This window comes from Coenobita brevimanus, chromosome 19, assembly GCF_032717465.1.
Source record: "Coenobita brevimanus isolate Jiangsu-jjx chromosome 19, ASM3271746v2, whole genome shotgun sequence".
In the NCBI taxonomy this organism is placed as follows: domain Eukaryota; kingdom Metazoa; phylum Arthropoda; class Malacostraca; order Decapoda; family Coenobitidae; genus Coenobita; species Coenobita brevimanus.
This window is the reverse complement of record NC_136972.1, coordinates 28,818,777-28,836,276: the sequence shown is the minus strand read 5'-3', so window position 1 is coordinate 28,836,276 and position 17,500 is coordinate 28,818,777. Positions and strand designations below refer to the sequence as shown.

The 17,500-nt window shown below is 41.8% G+C and overlaps 1 protein-coding gene across 1 annotated transcript in view; it reads left to right on the top strand.

Moving 5' to 3' along the window:
* LOC145391734 (uncharacterized) overlaps positions 1 to 17,500 on the top strand; it is a 68,011-nt gene that overhangs the window by 39,765 nt on the left and 10,746 nt on the right. Inside the window, exons 6-7 of the mRNA XM_080266269.1 lie at positions 2,209 to 2,385; positions 10,744 to 10,962. Of these exons, the coding sequence (XP_080122395.1) occupies positions 2,209 to 2,385; positions 10,744 to 10,962 (396 nt within the window). The remainder of the gene's footprint in view (positions 1 to 2,208; positions 2,386 to 10,743; positions 10,963 to 17,500) is intronic.

Genomic DNA, 17,500 nt, shown 5'->3' with positions numbered 1-17,500 from the left:
TGTTGATTAGGAGAAGGCCTTTGACAGAGTCCCTAGGGAGGTGGTGAAGCGAGCAATGAGAAAACCTGGGATCGAGGAGTGGTTAGTCAGAGTGGTTATGGCTATGTATGTGGATGTTCACACCCAAGGGAAGATGAATGGAGATCTGAGTGACGAGTTTTGTGTGGATGTTAGCGTGCATCAGGGGTCACTCGTGAGTCTCTTATTGTTTATCATGGTGCCTGTCTTTAGCGTGACTTCAGAAATGGACTCCCATGGGAGATGTTGCATGCTGATGACTTGGTGTTGATTGCAGAGAATGAAAGGAAGGCGGAGGAAATATTTAGATGAGGAGACGGAATGGGGTACAAGGATTTGAGAGTAAATGTTGATAAAACTAATGTGATAATATCTACGGCTGGTGGTGATACTGTCAAAACAGGAGTGTGACCACGTACAGTTTGCCACAAGGGTGTGACGAGTAACTCCATCTTGCGCAGGGTCTATGATAAGTGGGTGCATAAGAGATGTGGTATTAGAGGGGGACTGCCAAACAATGCTGATTTCGTGTGTGCAGTGTGTCGGGGAGAGCATGTAGAGATTATCAGACGTGAAAGAGCTGATCATGCTGGAAAATCTCTTGTGTGTGTGGAGGAGTTTTGCTATTTGGGGGACATGATATGTGCTGGAGGTGGGGCTGGAGCTAGGTCTGTGGCTAGGGGACGGAGTGGTTGGAGGAAACTGAGGGAGCTGTTGCCTCTCCTAACACTGAGAGGGCTTCCCTTCCGTGCTAAGCGATCTTTGTATTCTGCATGTGTTAGAAGTGTAATGCTGTATGGTAGTGAGATCTTTGCTGTAATAAAGGAGGACATTCTTAGGCTCAAACGTACAGAAATAACAATGATTAGATGGATGTGGAGTGCGTCCTTGAATGCCAGGCCTGGGGGGGGGCTAGGTTTACGACTGAAGAGCTGACAGGAAGGATGGGACTGGGATGTACTGGTGTTGTGATGAAGTGAGGTAGGCTGAGATGGTCCGGGCATGTGGAGAGGATGGAGGACGACAACTGGGAGTGGAGGGTGAGCAGTGTGAACGTCGGGGATAGAGTTGCAAGAGGTAGACCAGGAAAAAAAAAAAAAAAAAAAAAAAAAAAAAAAGCCTGGAACGAGGTCACACATTGGGATAAGGGACTGAACTGGGAGGGTACCAGAGATCGAGCAGTATGGAGAGCCGCCATTAGTGACCAAAGGCCGTCGCAGGCAACCATATTGGAGTCTTTATTAACGATACGATTCTTCTTCTAATAATAATAATAATAATAAAAAACAACAACAACAACAACTCAATAATAATAATAATAATAACAGTTATCATTATTATTATTATTATTATTATTATTATTATTATTATTATTGTTATTATTCTTTGGATCCTGACAGACGATTACAGACGCACTAATCACTGCATGGGGAAATAATAATACCCTTCTGCGTCTAGTTTAACTTTAAATTTCTTTACCCAGAAATCTGTTTACATCTAAAACTGCAAAGGGGACCTGGAATTTCAAGCTGACAGTTGCGTGTCGAGTTACGGGAATGTTTGCTACGCGTTTTCCTTGTCAGCTACGCCCCTTATGTTAATCCTATTGCCATATCAATAGCCATGTACGTGTGTTGGAGGATTTGTAGGAGTGGCATTGTCCGTCTGCCTCTCGTTAATGATATTCGGACGCGACCTTCATTTTCGTTGATCTTAGCGACTTTAGCGAAGCCACACCACACCACACTCTACCACACCCTAACAGAACACCACACCACACACACACCACACCTAATCCTACCAACACCACATCACACCACACATCATACCACCTCACTGCACCACACCAAACACCACAGTACACCACACCACACCACGGCCATCATTCGCTTGGCCCGAAGACTTCTGGATCTAATATTTTATGCTTGTTCTATCCATTTACTCTTCTATCCATCCATATAGTATTTATCTATCCTATCCATCCATTCATCTATCTGTCAGTCTACCTACCTATCTATCTATCTATCTATCTATCATACTAACACAAAGGGCGGACATGGTGCATAAACAGCCACACGAAAGCACAAAACCAGAGGAGTAATAAACACCTTCATCTATTCATCCACCTGCCTTTCTGTCTACCTGTCCACACATCTATCCGTCTATCTATCTGTCTATCTATCTCCGCAGGGCCGTGGGAAGGGAGGAGGTGCAGCAGTTCGTCTCCTCCGCCTCCTGCTGCGCTTACGTCGACACCTCCGCCAAAAAAGACAGCAATGTGGACAAACTGTTTTATGAGCTCTTCGTCTTGGCCAATTTACCTATGGAGATGTCACCAGCGCTGCACAAGAGAGTCTGTCCGCCCGTGTGAGTAGATAAATAGATAGATAGAGGCTAGATTAAGAGAGGTAGGTTGATAGATAAGCGATAGATTAAGGGATTTAGGCTGGTAGGTCGGTAAGTAGGTTCGTATATTGTTAGACTGACTCATGGATTGATGGACTGACAAAGACTGATTAATTGATTGATAGACAGACAGACAGGCAGACAGATACAGACAGATATATACATAGATAGGTAGACAGATGGATAGACAGATAGATAGGTAGATAGATAGATGGATAGACACAGATAGATACAAAGCAACAACGAGGACAAGCTGTTCTGAGGTAAATGTAATAGATAGATAGATAGAAAGTTAAATAGATATATAGGTAACAGGTGCCTACTCTAGATAGATAAATGGAGAGAGAGATAATACGAGACACGTGCCCATAACATTAAAAATATAGCTAGATGGATAGATAGGTTGATTGGTAGATACACTGAGAGACAGACAGACAGACAGACAGACTGATAGATGGGTTGATAAACAGATAGATAGATAGGCAGGGCATGCACGGATCCTACAGTGTGTGTGTGTGTGTGTGTGTGTGTGTGTGTGTGTGTAGTGATTTTTGTCCATAGAGCTTGTGGGATTTTAAATGAAGGCTCTATTTTGTGAGGGACCTTTGTGTACGGTATCATGAGAGAGAGAGAGAGAGAGAGAGAGAGAGAGAGAGAGAGAGAGAGAGAGAGAGAGAGAGAGAACACTAGTTATGGTGATGACGGTGATGAAACAGCGTAATTCATATCTTGGACGCAATATAAACTCTACGGCATCTACACTCCAGGTTTCACAACTAAGATTACGAACGCGCAGCTGCAACTACTACCACCACCACCACTACTACTATTACCACCACCACTACCACTACTACTACTACCCCCACCATCACTATTTCTTCTCACCCCCACCAGCACCGCGACCAACAGCATTTCTACGTGTATTAAGTGATGGGCTTTTTCTCATAGGTAGCCCCGCGTAGTTTGTGTGCCCGCCGCCAGGGGTCCAGGCGGCGCTGATGATGTTTAAACGCCACTCATGCCTCCCGCGCCTTTTGAAATCAGCCGATGAATCCAGAAAATACAGTGCCACGGTCCACTGCGCAGCGTATGGAAGCAAGAACGAGACAGGGACAGGCAGCTAAGAACAGTGTACCAATTGCATTACCACGGTGGAGGAGATGAGTACGGTGATTCAATATGGCGGCCAAAGTCACACACCCGCTGCGGAAATTGCCCCTCCATCTTGTACAACTCAGTGATTCAAACCCATAACTTGAATTATCTGTTACTCGAGCTTTATTAACAACACAAAAGTTTTCAAGAGTAAAAAAAGAGAGCATGTTGTTTACAGTTATCAATTATATTTATATCGTATTACTGAATCCCTAAAGGTGTAATTCAATGAGCTTTCAATGCAATGGTATAAAATGGTAGGAACAGACATCTCACATTCTTCTATCTATCCATCTATTGCCAGACGCCTCAATCCCGTTCGGGGTGGCCACAAACAAATCGCCTCCATGTCGCCCCGTCCCCCGCCATTTCACTGCCCTGCTCCCAACTCACACCCCCCTCTCTCATATTGTACCTCTCCACCCCATCCCTCCATCTCATCCTCGGCCTCCCCCTCCCTCTTCCCCCCTCCACCTCACTCACATAGACTCTCTTCGTCAGTCTTTCACCCTCCATCCTCTCCACATGGCCAAACCACATTCATACAAGCAATATATTACTTCTCTAACATTTCTAGTACAGTGTTGTTCTTATCTGACAGACATCCGTAACCCTCTCAGATCAGGCGATGGTTAAATCAAGCTGAAGGAACGATTTGACTAGCAACCAAGGAGTCACTAGCATAACACTCATCCACACCTGTGTACGTATCTTTAGCAACACAATATCTGATACATTTTGCTGAGGAGAATTTACAATATATCTAAGTGGACTATCAAAGGTAAAAGACCCTGATTCACACCTGCCAATTCCATCAAACTCTATAAAACCAAAGGATCCAAAATCTTCCAAGTGCTAACCTTCGCCTGGAGAGTAACGGGGACACAGTATCATCCAGACGCCTCAAAACAGTAATGGGTGACCACAGCTGAGACGAACACATTATGCCACCAGTCTGACCGGCACGGGATGAACAATTTATTACCAGCTACCGATACATAACCTTATTGGGCGAGTGACATGCTTTCGAAGGACTAAATCAAAATAATATACATCGATTATTTAAGAGGTCTCAATATTTAATTAATTTTACTCAATAATGAAAGGTAAAAAGCCACCTCAAGTGTCTGAATAGAGAGAGAGAGAGAGAGAGAGAGAGAGAGAGAGTGTGTGTGTGTGTGTGTGTGTGTGTGTGTGTGTGTGTGTGTGTGTGTGTGTGTGTGTGTGTGTGTGTGTGTGTTCGGAAAAGAAATGGATATTATGTGTGGACCTGCTTTGGTTAAACATACGGAAAAAATTATGTTTATTTTGTTAAAAGAGTTGGGCTTAGAAGGTCTACACACACACACACACACACACACCTACCTACCAACTTACCCACCCAACTACCGACTCAACATAATCAAACTCCCTACCTACAAACCTACCTACTCACCCACCTACCAACTCGACGTAACCTAACTTACCTCACCTACCTACCTACCTACCTACCTACCTACCTACTTACCTGCTTCCTCCTTAACCTCAATGACCTTCTCTTGACACCGCCAAGAATAAAGCCACATGTCCGTCTTTACTCAACCACAAGCACACCATTTTACTATTGAACATTAAGCCTTCAAAATAAAACCAAGCGCCATGACGTGTTTTCATTTTATTACTGCTGTTACTAGTCGATTTTATGGGCTAGGAAAAAAATTGGCACAGTAATAATAAATAGCATGTTTATTTCTTCCAATTTAGTGTCTATGGAGGTAAATAAAAGGGTGGAAATAAGAGTAAGGGGAAAAAATCTCTCTAATGCTATATAAAATTCTCGAGAGATGGAAAGCATATAATTCTTGTCCTCACTCCAGTCTCTCTTGTCTCCAGCCTCCTCCTGCCTTGTCTCCAACCCCCCCCCATCTCCCTGTCACTGCATAGAGGGTAGGGGTGTTGGAGAATGATGGTGGAGAGGGAAGGAGGATAGACGGGGAGAGTAGAGGAAGTGAGGGGAGAAGGAGAGGAAGGGAGGAGGGGGAAAGTGAGAAGAGATTACAGGAAGGGAGGGTAGAAGAGAGGGAAGGATGAGAGAGAGAGAGAGAGAGAGAGAGAGAGGAGATGTAATGAAGAGGGAGAGGAGGAGGAGGAGGAGGAGCAGGAGGAGGAGGAGGCAAAGGTATGGGAGAGGAAGGGAAGAGATGAGAAAAGAGGGAACGGAGAAGAAGATAGGAGAGGGAGATAAGATTGATAGTGTATGCAGACGAAAGAGAGAGAGAGAGAGAGAGAGAGAGAGAGAGAGAGAGAGAGAGAGAGAGATTGTTATTTCCGTTCAGGCGCATTGAGACGTTAAAAATGAAGTAGACGATCTGGAAATATAATATCAATGTATATGTTCTCTCTCTCTCTCTCTATTTTCTATCCGGTCTTCCCAACACTCCCTCCCCTTCACCATAACTCTCGTCTTTACCTCCTCTCTCTCTCTCTCTTACCCGGCCCTCCCCATCCCTCCCTCCCTTACCTTCACCATAACTCTCATCTCTTCCTCCTACGCGGTCTCTCTCTCTCTCTCTCTCTCTCTCTCTCTCTCTCTCTCTCTTTCTCTTACCCGGCCCTCCCCATCCCTCCCTCCCTTACCTTCACCATAACTCTCATCTCTTCCTCCTACGCGGTCTCTCTCTCTCTCTCTCTCTCTCTCTCTCTCTCTCTCTCATGTCGCTAGGGGGTTATCCCAGCGCAATACAATTAATTGCTTTGCTTTCAGTTCTCTCTCCGTCTGTCTATCTGTCTGTCTATCGTAAGTACAGCTCTTCCTATTCCAATATCACTACTTTTCTCTCACTTATTCTATCTATCAATCTATCTATCTATCTATCTGCTGTATTATCTTTCTCCTCTACAGCTGATAATAGACTTAAGTTCTAGCATAAAGGTCAGACCGTCTTGTGGGTACCGTAGCGCCTGTGTGGTCTGTCTGTCTGTCTGTCTATCTGTCTGTCTGTCTGTCTGTCTGTCTGTCTGTCTCTCTCTCTCTCTCTCTCTCTCTCTCTCGTAACCAGACCTCATCCCACTGCAATATTTCTAACTGTTGCCTCCAATTCTCTCACTCTTTTAATCTCAACTAATCCTCCCTATCACACACTCACTCTCATCTCTCTCTCTCTCTCTCTCTCTCTCTCTCTCTCTCTCTCTCTCTCTCTCTCTCTCTCTCTCTCTCTCTCTTTCTTTAACCCCTTCACTACCTGAGTTAAATCGTCTGGTCTGTATGAGAGAGAGAGAGAGAGAGAGAGAATGTTTATTTGCGTGTGTATGACTGACTTTTGTGCGTAAATGTGTGTGTGTGTGTGTGTGTGTGTACATTTGCATTTACATTTGTTTCGATATAAGTATACACCTATGAATGTATATACTGTATGTATGTATGTATGTAGGTAGGTAGGTAGGTAGGTAAGTAGGTAGATATTTAGGTAGGTAGGCATTTATATATGTAGGTATGTATCTATGCATGTAAGTCTTTGAGTGTGTATAAGTTTGCATGTGTGTATGTACGTATTTTTCTATATATGTATGTACTGGTGTGCGTGGTATGTATGTATGTATGTGTATGTAGTCGTTCACTCTGCTCTGCCCAGCAAAAGCCTGGAATAACTCTTGCATTCTTTTACCATGCGTACATCAGCATATGTTCCTGTATGTATGTATGTATGTATGTGTGTGTGTATGTGTGTATGTATATATGTATGTATGTATGTATGTATAAGCGTAGGTGTGGGTATATATCCACATTCCAAATATCCACAAATACCACACCATCCACCCTACCCTCACCTGCCCTACACTACCCTACCCTACCCAACACCACCCTACACCCACCTGCCCTACACTACACCACCCTACCCTACCCTACACCACACCACCGTACCCTACCTTCCCCTACCCTACCCAACCCTACACTACCCAACCCTACCTTCCCCTTTATTTTCTACCTTTCCCCTCACCCTACCCTACCTACCCTCCTCTACCCTACCCTACATCATCTCCCTGTCCTATATTACCCTACCGCACCCTCCCCTCCCCTAGCCAATAGCCTCTGTCACACACACACACACACACACACACACACACACACACACACACACACACACACACACACTTCCTCATACACTATATATATACACACCTCCTCCCCTACCTCTGCCAAAACCATACACACACAGTCACCCCTCACCCTTCCCATTCTCTCTCATCATAATTCAATCCCTTTTTACTCCCATTAACTCTCTGTTCCTTAACGATACCCTTTTTGTATCAGTCTGCATCGCTGTTTAATTCAATCTGTTACACTGCACAGTAGATCATATATATATTTTACACCTTTCTGTCGTTGATCCTGTTTGTCCGTCTGTCTATCTGTCTGTCTGTCTTTGCCTGTCTACCTATCTTTCTTCCTGTGTTTCTCTGCCTGTCTGTTTGTCTGTCTGTCTACCTATCTATTTGTTTCTCTCTTTCTCTCTCTCTCTCTCTCTCTCACACACACACACACACACACACACACACACACACACACACACACACACACACACACACACACACACACACACACCTCAATATCAAATTCACCCTACCATACTCCACACCAAGCTCATTAATTGCTTATGCTAAACATACAAACACATCAATAAATTTTCTCATATCAAAGTAGCTAAGAAGAGAAAATATTTGGTTTAAGATTAATTTCTCTTTGGCATGATGGAATATTTAGGGCAGATAACTGGGAGAGTTGTGCCGATCATGGGGGGGTTATTGTGGGTTTAAATAGGGATAAGTAAGGGTAGTAGTCAGAGAGAGAGAGAGAGAGAGAGAGAGAGAGAGAGAGAGAGAGAGAGAGCGCAGATCGATGTCCTCCGAGGAAGTGTTTTATCCATGCTTCTGGGGTGTTAGTGAAATGTGGGAAGGACTGTCCGTAGAGTTTTACAGTATCGATTTTCTTTCTCTCTCTCTCTCTCTCTCTCTCTCTCTCTCTCTCTCTCTCTCTCCCTCTCTCTCTCAGACGTAAAAGGAGCATGGTTAAAACACCCCCTCAGAGGACATCAGTCAGAAAAACACATGGAAGGTGAGCTACAGGAACCCCAATGGCTACGTTTGCAAAGCTTCGTTGAAAGAAATGTTTACCTTTGTTACCTACCTACCTACCTTCCAATCTACCTACCCTCCTACCTATATACCAAAGCACCTACCTACCTATCTACCCACCCACATACCTACGTACCTGCAAGTCTCCGAGCCTTCCTACCTCCCTACCCACCTGCAAACCTACTTAACGTCACACATACATAAATGAAACTAAGCGCTGGTAATACTGTTGATAAATGAAAATGTTTTTAATGTTTGTTCTGCTTCCAAACACAGAGGAAAAGTTGTACACACACTTACATGTACACACGGAAAAACATACACACCACTCATCTAAACAAACAAACAACGGACGCGCCCTTCAAATTTACTGCCACTACACACAAACACCCGCACGCACACACACACACACACACACACACACACACACACACACACACACACACACACACACACACACACACAAAATATATATGAACTAAAACGACTACACACACACACACACACACACACACAGTAAATATATATGAACTAATACGACTACACACACACACACACACACACACACACACACACACACACACACACACACACAATAAATATATATGAACTAATACGACTACACACACACACACACACACACACACACACACACACACACACACACACACACACACACACACAAGCGGTGGGCTGAGAGGGCACACAGTAAATCCATCTGCGGTTGTCCCATGAAAACAATAAGTATGTCAGGGAAGGGACTAATTAGGCTACGACAAGAGATTGGCACAAATAAACACAAATATACCACACACACACACACACACACACACACACACACACACACACACACACACACACACACACACACACACACAAACACACACAAGATTACTTACACACACACACACACACACACACACACACACAAAGATAAACATACACACACAAGCACACACAAGATAACTTACACACACACACACACACACACACACACACACACAAGGGCAGAGTCCAAGAGTGTGACTACGTGAGGCGTGGAAGGCGTTAATATAGTAATGAAGCAATCTATTTTCACCTCTAATACACTCTTCTTACAACTAGCTTTCTCAAAATTATTCCTTATGCCCATTTCATCCATTAATATGAACTTCATTTTCTATTTACCTTCTCACTGTGGCTTTTAAAACAATAACTTTTCCATTTTTTTCACGTCTCATTTACCTGTTAATTAATAAATAAAACTTCAATATATGCAACTTGTGCCAGGGTAGAGCCGCATAGTATATTTCTCCTATTACTCGACTCTTTAGCTTAGATCTCTTACTGCCACTATTCTTCTTTCCCTCTTGGCTTTGACGATGTAGTGTATATTATTTTAGTCTCAGGCTGATTATATTGAGGACTGGGAGACTCAGTTCTGTGGAATTTAACACTCTCGTTACTACTGTACAGGTTTTTCTGAGCTTAAAACACACACACACACACACACACACACACACACACACACACACACACACACACACACACACACACACACAAAGTACTGAGAGAGAGAGAAAGGGAGAAAAATACACTAATCTTGGCCTAGTAATGATGAAGTTGGCTTTTTCCACACCAGCTCAATTTATCGAAGGGCGGCTACAAAAAGGCCACACACCACATTTCTCATGCTACTCGTGTTTTGAATTTAATATCTCTTCCTCTCGCAATTTATATGAACTCTGGGAATGCTACATAGTTTTTCTAAGCGGGGGAAAGTAGTGACAGTTTCCTTAAATGAGGTATGGGATTTTACAGGCAGGTATTGGTTAAAGAAAAAGGGTCTTGTTGTGTTTGAGTAAGAGAAAGTAAAGGAAGTGTTACTGAGAGAGAGAGAGAGAGAGAGAGAGAGAGAGAGAGAGAGAGAGAGAGAGAGAGAGAGATCCTTCATTAAATGGAAACTGTACGCCCTCCCTTTCTCTACCTTAATAATTAGCGTAGCCGATAAGAAAACTCTAAATCTATTTCAATTAACTAACTTCTCTAACTTCCCCTTTCCCTCTCCCACAGCCACGAAAGTACCAGTGAAAATTCGAATTTAAGCGGGGCCGGGTCTCGATACAGGGGCCTCTCCATTCGCCGGCGCCTGAGTGAAGCCTATGGGATGGTGGCGCCAAATGTACGAAGGCCGTCAATTCGCACCGACCTGCTCATCCTTCGCGCCAAAACCAGCCTTCACCTCACGGGGATTGAAACGTTCGCTGAGAAGAAACCAAGGAGAGAGGTTTCGTGCGTCATTCAGTGAAACTTGAGGCGACAAAGTAATCGATAACAGCCAGAATTTAGTACATGTGATTTTGTACTTCGAAAATGCAGTGCTGTGACCTTCGAAATAGATAAAATTATAGTATTTACATAATGAAAGCAACTGCAGAACTAAAATATATATAGAAATTGATGAAAACTTAATTATAGTCAAGACATCTCATCCGATCCATCAATATCAGTGTTTGAAGTGTATTAAGACGCCAAATAATGGAGACTCAGACATCTACCCAAAGTTCGACGAATATGATGGGGAAAAACCATCTGAAAAGCACACTAGCAGAGACCAAGGTTTTCACTGTATTTCGCCAGTTGTAAATCTTCTTCACACGCAGAGGAAGGTTGCTGGAAAGAAGGTTGTTTCTCTCACTACGCAGGCCTTCTGTCCGCACCGCCCTGCTCATCCACCAAGCCCAAACCAGCCTTCACTTCACTGGGATAGAACGTTCGGTGAGGGGAAACCCAGAGTGAAATATTTCGTGTTATTCTGTGAACTTTAACGCGAATAAAGTACCGAAAATAGCACTCAAAAAGCCGCCATGTTCTGAAAACTTTGAAAATTTGTATGAACTTTGAAATTAACCCTTCAAAAATACTGATGAAAGTACATAGTGGCCAACTGGTTAACGATCCTGACTATGACGCTGGCGGCCTCTCAGTGCCAGGGTTCGAATCCTGGTATGGGCAGCTGGCATCACTTTACTAAGGCGTCCGGCATCAACTCATCGTGGGTTGGTAGGTAAAATGAGTAGGTCTAGCCAAGGTAACAAATACAAGTCTCTGTGGTAATGTAAATAACGCACTAGCCATGTTTCCGTGAAGGTGGAGAAATTACCTGTTCAAAGGCCAAAGGTATGGAGTTGGACACTGCAAATATACGCGCCTCATCGTCTGCCCGCCCCCCTCTACCTTACCTTATTCCAGATCTTCCATCCATGTACCTAAAATCAAAATAACGACTAATGACGTAATAATGGAGAATCAGACAAGCACAGAATCAAAGCATCACCAGCATTACAAAAATCCTGAAATTAACCCCTTGAGTCTGGGGACGTACTTCTTCCCTCGCAGTTTATGGAGACGGGAGGTAATAGAAACTGCTATTTCTTCCGTTGACACAAATAATTATCACACTATTTCGTAACACTATTAATTCAAAAATAACTTTCATGATGTCACATTTATATAGATTTTGCTACTTCCTTCGCTGACACATAAAATATTCCAACTATTTCGTGACACTATTAATTCAAAAATAACTTCCACGATGTCACATTCATAATAATCAAAAGCAAATCTATTCTAATAATTACTGTGTACTTTGTGGTAAAATGAAAATTACCATGATCTTCCCCGTAACACCGATCCATTTCAGCTTCTAAGTTTCAATCTTACGTAACGAAAAAAGGGGGTAATCGAGGAATGGGGTAAAGTTTTGGTGAAAGACTGAGAAGAGTTAAAATTGAAAAAGTTAGAGAGGGGAGACTTAATTGGGGTAAAGAGAAGGATACTCGAGTCTTCATCATCCTAAACCCATTCTTAGTATTATCTTTCACTGTGATGGTTCTTCCCTTGGCTGAAATCGTCTGAAGGGTACCTGGAACGGATCAAAGCTTACTCAAAGGAAACTATGCACGCCACATACCAGTTTCAGACTTCAAATATTCCTACCAGCACACCACGCGCCAAAGTTTAACTACTAAGGCCTCAAGGACTGTTAAATATTTCTTGAGGCTGACAGTATCTTGTGATTAACCTCCTTTAACGGCGGCTGACGATAGCTGTGTATGTGTAGCTCCAGTTTTGCTCTAACTAGGGAAACCTCCAATTATTTGATGGGTGAAAACTACCTCGATTATGTCCAAGCCGGAGCTGACGACTTAAAATTATTCTGGCTAATTCTGGACCCTGATCACGGAGGTACATCCCACTGCTGTGACTGACCTCAAAGCAAAATAATATAATCAGGCGTAAAGTCATTATATCTATCTATCTATCTGTCAACAAAAGGACGTCTTCATGTCTAAATCAGTAAGAAACAAACAAGTTGCTCTAAAATCAAGGGTGATGAAGCAAGCTGCCTTCGCCTCCCCCGCGTGGGTCTGAATAAAGCACCCGCACTGACATTCCTTTGGCAGGCGCGTGGACTCAGTGCCAAAGCGCCTGACGTACAGTCGTGTGGGACGGATACGATATTTGCTGGCCGGAGTCGTACCCCCACACGCATTCCCTCGAGTCACGCAGCTTTCATCAGTTAGTAGTTTTATTTAGTTTTCGTGAAGCGGGTGCGATATTTTTAACAATTTAGCTATGAATTTGCTGGTCAATACCCTCGGACATGTATTTTAATTTTTTCGGTAGTGATTAGCCCTGATTTCGTAATGTGATTTAGGTTTACTTAGTTTAGATACGAACTTGCTGGCCACGGTCGTTTAACCACACATGCTGAGTGATGAAGCTTTCGTTTGTCAATACAGATTTATTTACGTTAAGTAGGCGCTGTGTATTCGTCAACTTAAATACGAAAAAAAGTCGTACACACACACACACACAGCAGTTTGATTCAGTTAGTAGTTTTCATATACTGTTTCGTAGTGCTGGCGCAGTACTTTCAACCAGTGATAATGTTTACTTAGGTTATGAAGTGCAGGAGTATTCTGTAACTTAGGAATGATCCGTTTACCATCTGAGGCTTTAATAGATGTTTTGTATCGTGGCAGACCTGATTGTTGTGGTATACGAAACATGAAAACAGGGGCGTACCTAAAGATTTGGGCCCCGCAAAGAACCCAGCCCCCCTAATTCTCAAAACTTATCTAATACCTCAGCCGGGATTGTCGGGATGATAAATATGTATATTTTTAAATATTAATTAAAAAGCTCATAAATTTTTAAGGCTTTGGGGGGCCCACCCTCAATTGGCGGCCTGGGGGGCAGTGTCAAACAGCCCCCCCCCTGCCCCCCCTCATGTACGCCACTGCATGGAAACAATCACTTAATCTTTTATGCTTTTTATAAAACCTTTAGGTACTAGTAATACTCTTGACAAGCTCATAACTTAAGACCTTGGAACAGACTTTTTGTAAATCATGGCACCATAGTGAAATGTATTAGCCAGAAGGTTCAGACGCATCAAGGCAATGTTTTCGCTGCTCCCATCTTCTCACAGACTACGAAACGCAACCGACGAATTAAGAACCCAAGTCCCCATTTCTCATCTAGATATGAAGAGGGTTGGTGGAGAGAGCCTTGCCCAAATGACTCACGAGGCCAGCCAGTGTGTCGGCTCCAGGGCCTTTGGGTTATACATCATACATTTTACCTTTCAAATATACTGTCCTCTGGTCCAACCCCCGCACCTGTACCCCTTTTACTCTGACTTGGCCTGAATTTGTCATCTCTCCATATTCTCTGCTGAGCTGTAACAATAGAGGAACGCTGGAGTACGTGCTAGTCACGAAGAAACGCTGAGAGGAGAATGTTGGTGGTCGTCTTGTCTGCCACTAAACAACGTGACATACGCTGCAGAGGGACGAAAATCTGGACCAAGTTAGAGTAAAGGTAGAACAGTCTTGAGAGCCGAGACATACGTTTAAACCTTATAAAGTAAAGTGGAATGCAAAGCCCCAATTCTTTACCCTAAAATTCGTCACGACTGGTTAATAAATGTGGGGCCGTATTTTCGTCCGTCTGGCCCTTCGTTTAGGCGGCATAGAAGGCTTCGTAGCACCTTCTCCTAAGCTATTTATTTTGTATACTGCACCTTAATATTCCTTTGCATGCTTTTTTTTTATGGTTTCAATAGCGGTATCAACATACTTTCAATATGTAAAAAGATATGGAGGTGCCAAGTTCAGAATAAATCACTAGGGAAGATGTGATACGGTACGAAACTTCCAAAACCACAAAAATTACGACTCATATAATAGTTAATGGGAATAGCACGACTTGTACCCTCGGCGGTGAAAGAAACTCCCTAACACCTCTTCCTCACCGAATTATTCTTTAAGACGGCTGGTTAATATAGTTTTATACGATATTAAAAAAATTTAATTATCAGGGAAGAAGATGCCAAGGTGTAATAAGCAAAATAAATTGGTTAGGAAGAGGTGTTAGGGAGTTACCTTAACCAACGAGAGGCCGGTATTTTCGTTGAATAAGAAAGCTCCCTAACACCTCTTCCTTAGCGATTTATTTCTGGATACGGGTAGCTAATATCGTTCTGTACACTGTTTATGCAGAGTATGGCGATAGTGGGAGGATTTATGTAACACAGGAGAGAACAGTAATTCGTAATAAGCAAAATAAATCGCTTAGGTAGAAGTGTTAGGGAGTTTTTTTGACAGACAAGAATTCGGGCCCCAAGAACGCTCTTTCACCCCTAGCGGAGAAACAGCAAACTAACAAGACTCACTGAAATTACACATGGAAACGCATAAATAATAATAATAATAATAATAATAATAATAATAATAATAAAAATAACAATAATAATAATAATAATAATAATAATAATAATAATAATAATAGTGAAGCTGAGACTACACATGGGAACGCAGAAAATAATAATAATAGTAATAATAATAATAATAATAATAATAATAAAAAAGGGAAGACTGCACAATAAACTTACAATTAAAAAACAACAAAAATAATATGGTGAGAAAAAAGATGCGGGTACACAATGGAAAGACAGTGAAAAAAGTACAAAATGAATAATCCAGAGAAAACGCTTAATGAAAACGAAGATCAATATTTCAGCTTGATAAACGGGTGACAAAATGAACAGTGAAAGAGGGATTGAAACTGATGCCAAGAGCGGAGGGAAGAAATGAAAGAAGGGGTCAATAAAGTGATAAAAGTCACACAAGTACAGGTAATAAGTATATGAAAAAATAAAACAAAATACCAAGAAGAGATTTAATATTGACAAAGTAAAGGAAAACCAAAAATACTCAGACGAAATAAACGATGAAGTAGAAGAAGCGGAAAAAATAATTTAAAAAAAGTGCGAACGAAGAAGCATAATTAGAAAATAAAAAAAAGGAAGATTTAGTATATTGAGAAGAACTATTAAGGAAGAAATAGGACATAAAATACGGAAAATATATATGCGAAGGGCAATGGAAATTTGTAAAAACCGTATGACACAAATAAAAGTGATAAAAAAAAGATTAGCAGTGGCAAGAAATATAAAGGCATAATGATGAAAATTAATCCCAATGATAATAATAATAATAATAATAATAATAATAAATGATACATGGAACATCAGTAAGAACAAGAAGATGACAAATTAAGTATGGACAGTGTAAAAAAAATAATAATAATAATAATTCATCTAAAGAAATAACACCTTTGATAACGCAGAAGACAATTTTTTGCAGCGAAAATATGCAGACATAAGAAATAAGAAAAAGAAAAAGCAAATAGGACTTTAAAATATCAGGTATAAAAAACGAAGATGATTAGGACGAGATAAACAAACCTGCCGAAATCTCTCAATGGCTACGATGCCGACGGGGAGGAAATACCGAAATGGACTCAAAGAAATAAATATATAATTGTTGTATCTGAGACTCGTATTAAATGTCCCAAAAAATACGTGTAAAAATTAATGTCCTTATTTTCTCATGTAATCAGGTGGTACTTTGTTTTAAAAAATGGTTTGCAATGCGGTTCTAAAGCCAAATTTGTCAAAAAATATGTATAGATGACTCTTTTACTATCTCTCTCTCTCTCTCTCTCTCTCTCTCTCTCTCTCTCTCTCTCATATATTTAAAAATGTTCTCTTTCATGTATACACCTTTTCACCTTACACTTACACCTCTCTCTCTCTCTCTCTCTCTCTCTCTCTCTCTCTCTCTCTCTCAACACACTACCTCCGTGGCCTAAAAAAACATACATTTCAGAGTCCTGTGTATACCAAACGTGTGTGTGTGTATGTATGTATGTATGTACGTATTTTGTATGTGCGTATTTACCCACTATTGCACACTTAGTAATTTATTTTGCCAATTAATTTCAGAATACTTATTTTGTAACAATAGTAGGATGTTTTATATTTGTAATAAATGGAGAATGTATTGATCTGTTTTATTACGCCTGTGATGGATAGATAAATGGATAGATAGATAGATAGACAGAGGGGCAGATAGAATGATGGCTGAGGCAAATAGGTAGGTAGGTAGAGAGAGAGAGAGAGAGAGAGAGAGAGAGAGAGAGAGAGAGAGAGAGGGGGGGGGTAGGGATGAATGAGATGAAATTACACGCAGACAACAACAGGAAGGAGAGAGAGAGAGAGAGAGAGAGAGAGAGAGAGAGAGAGAGAGAGAGAGAGAGAGAGAGAGAGAGAGAGAGAGAGAGAGATCCTTGAGGTGAGAATGAAGAATTACTGATATATAAATAAATACATAAAAATAATTAATATAAACGAATGACAATGAGGTGGTTGGGAGGAGGAGATCAAGGATGAGGGTGGGGGGCAGGGAGGGAGAGGGGG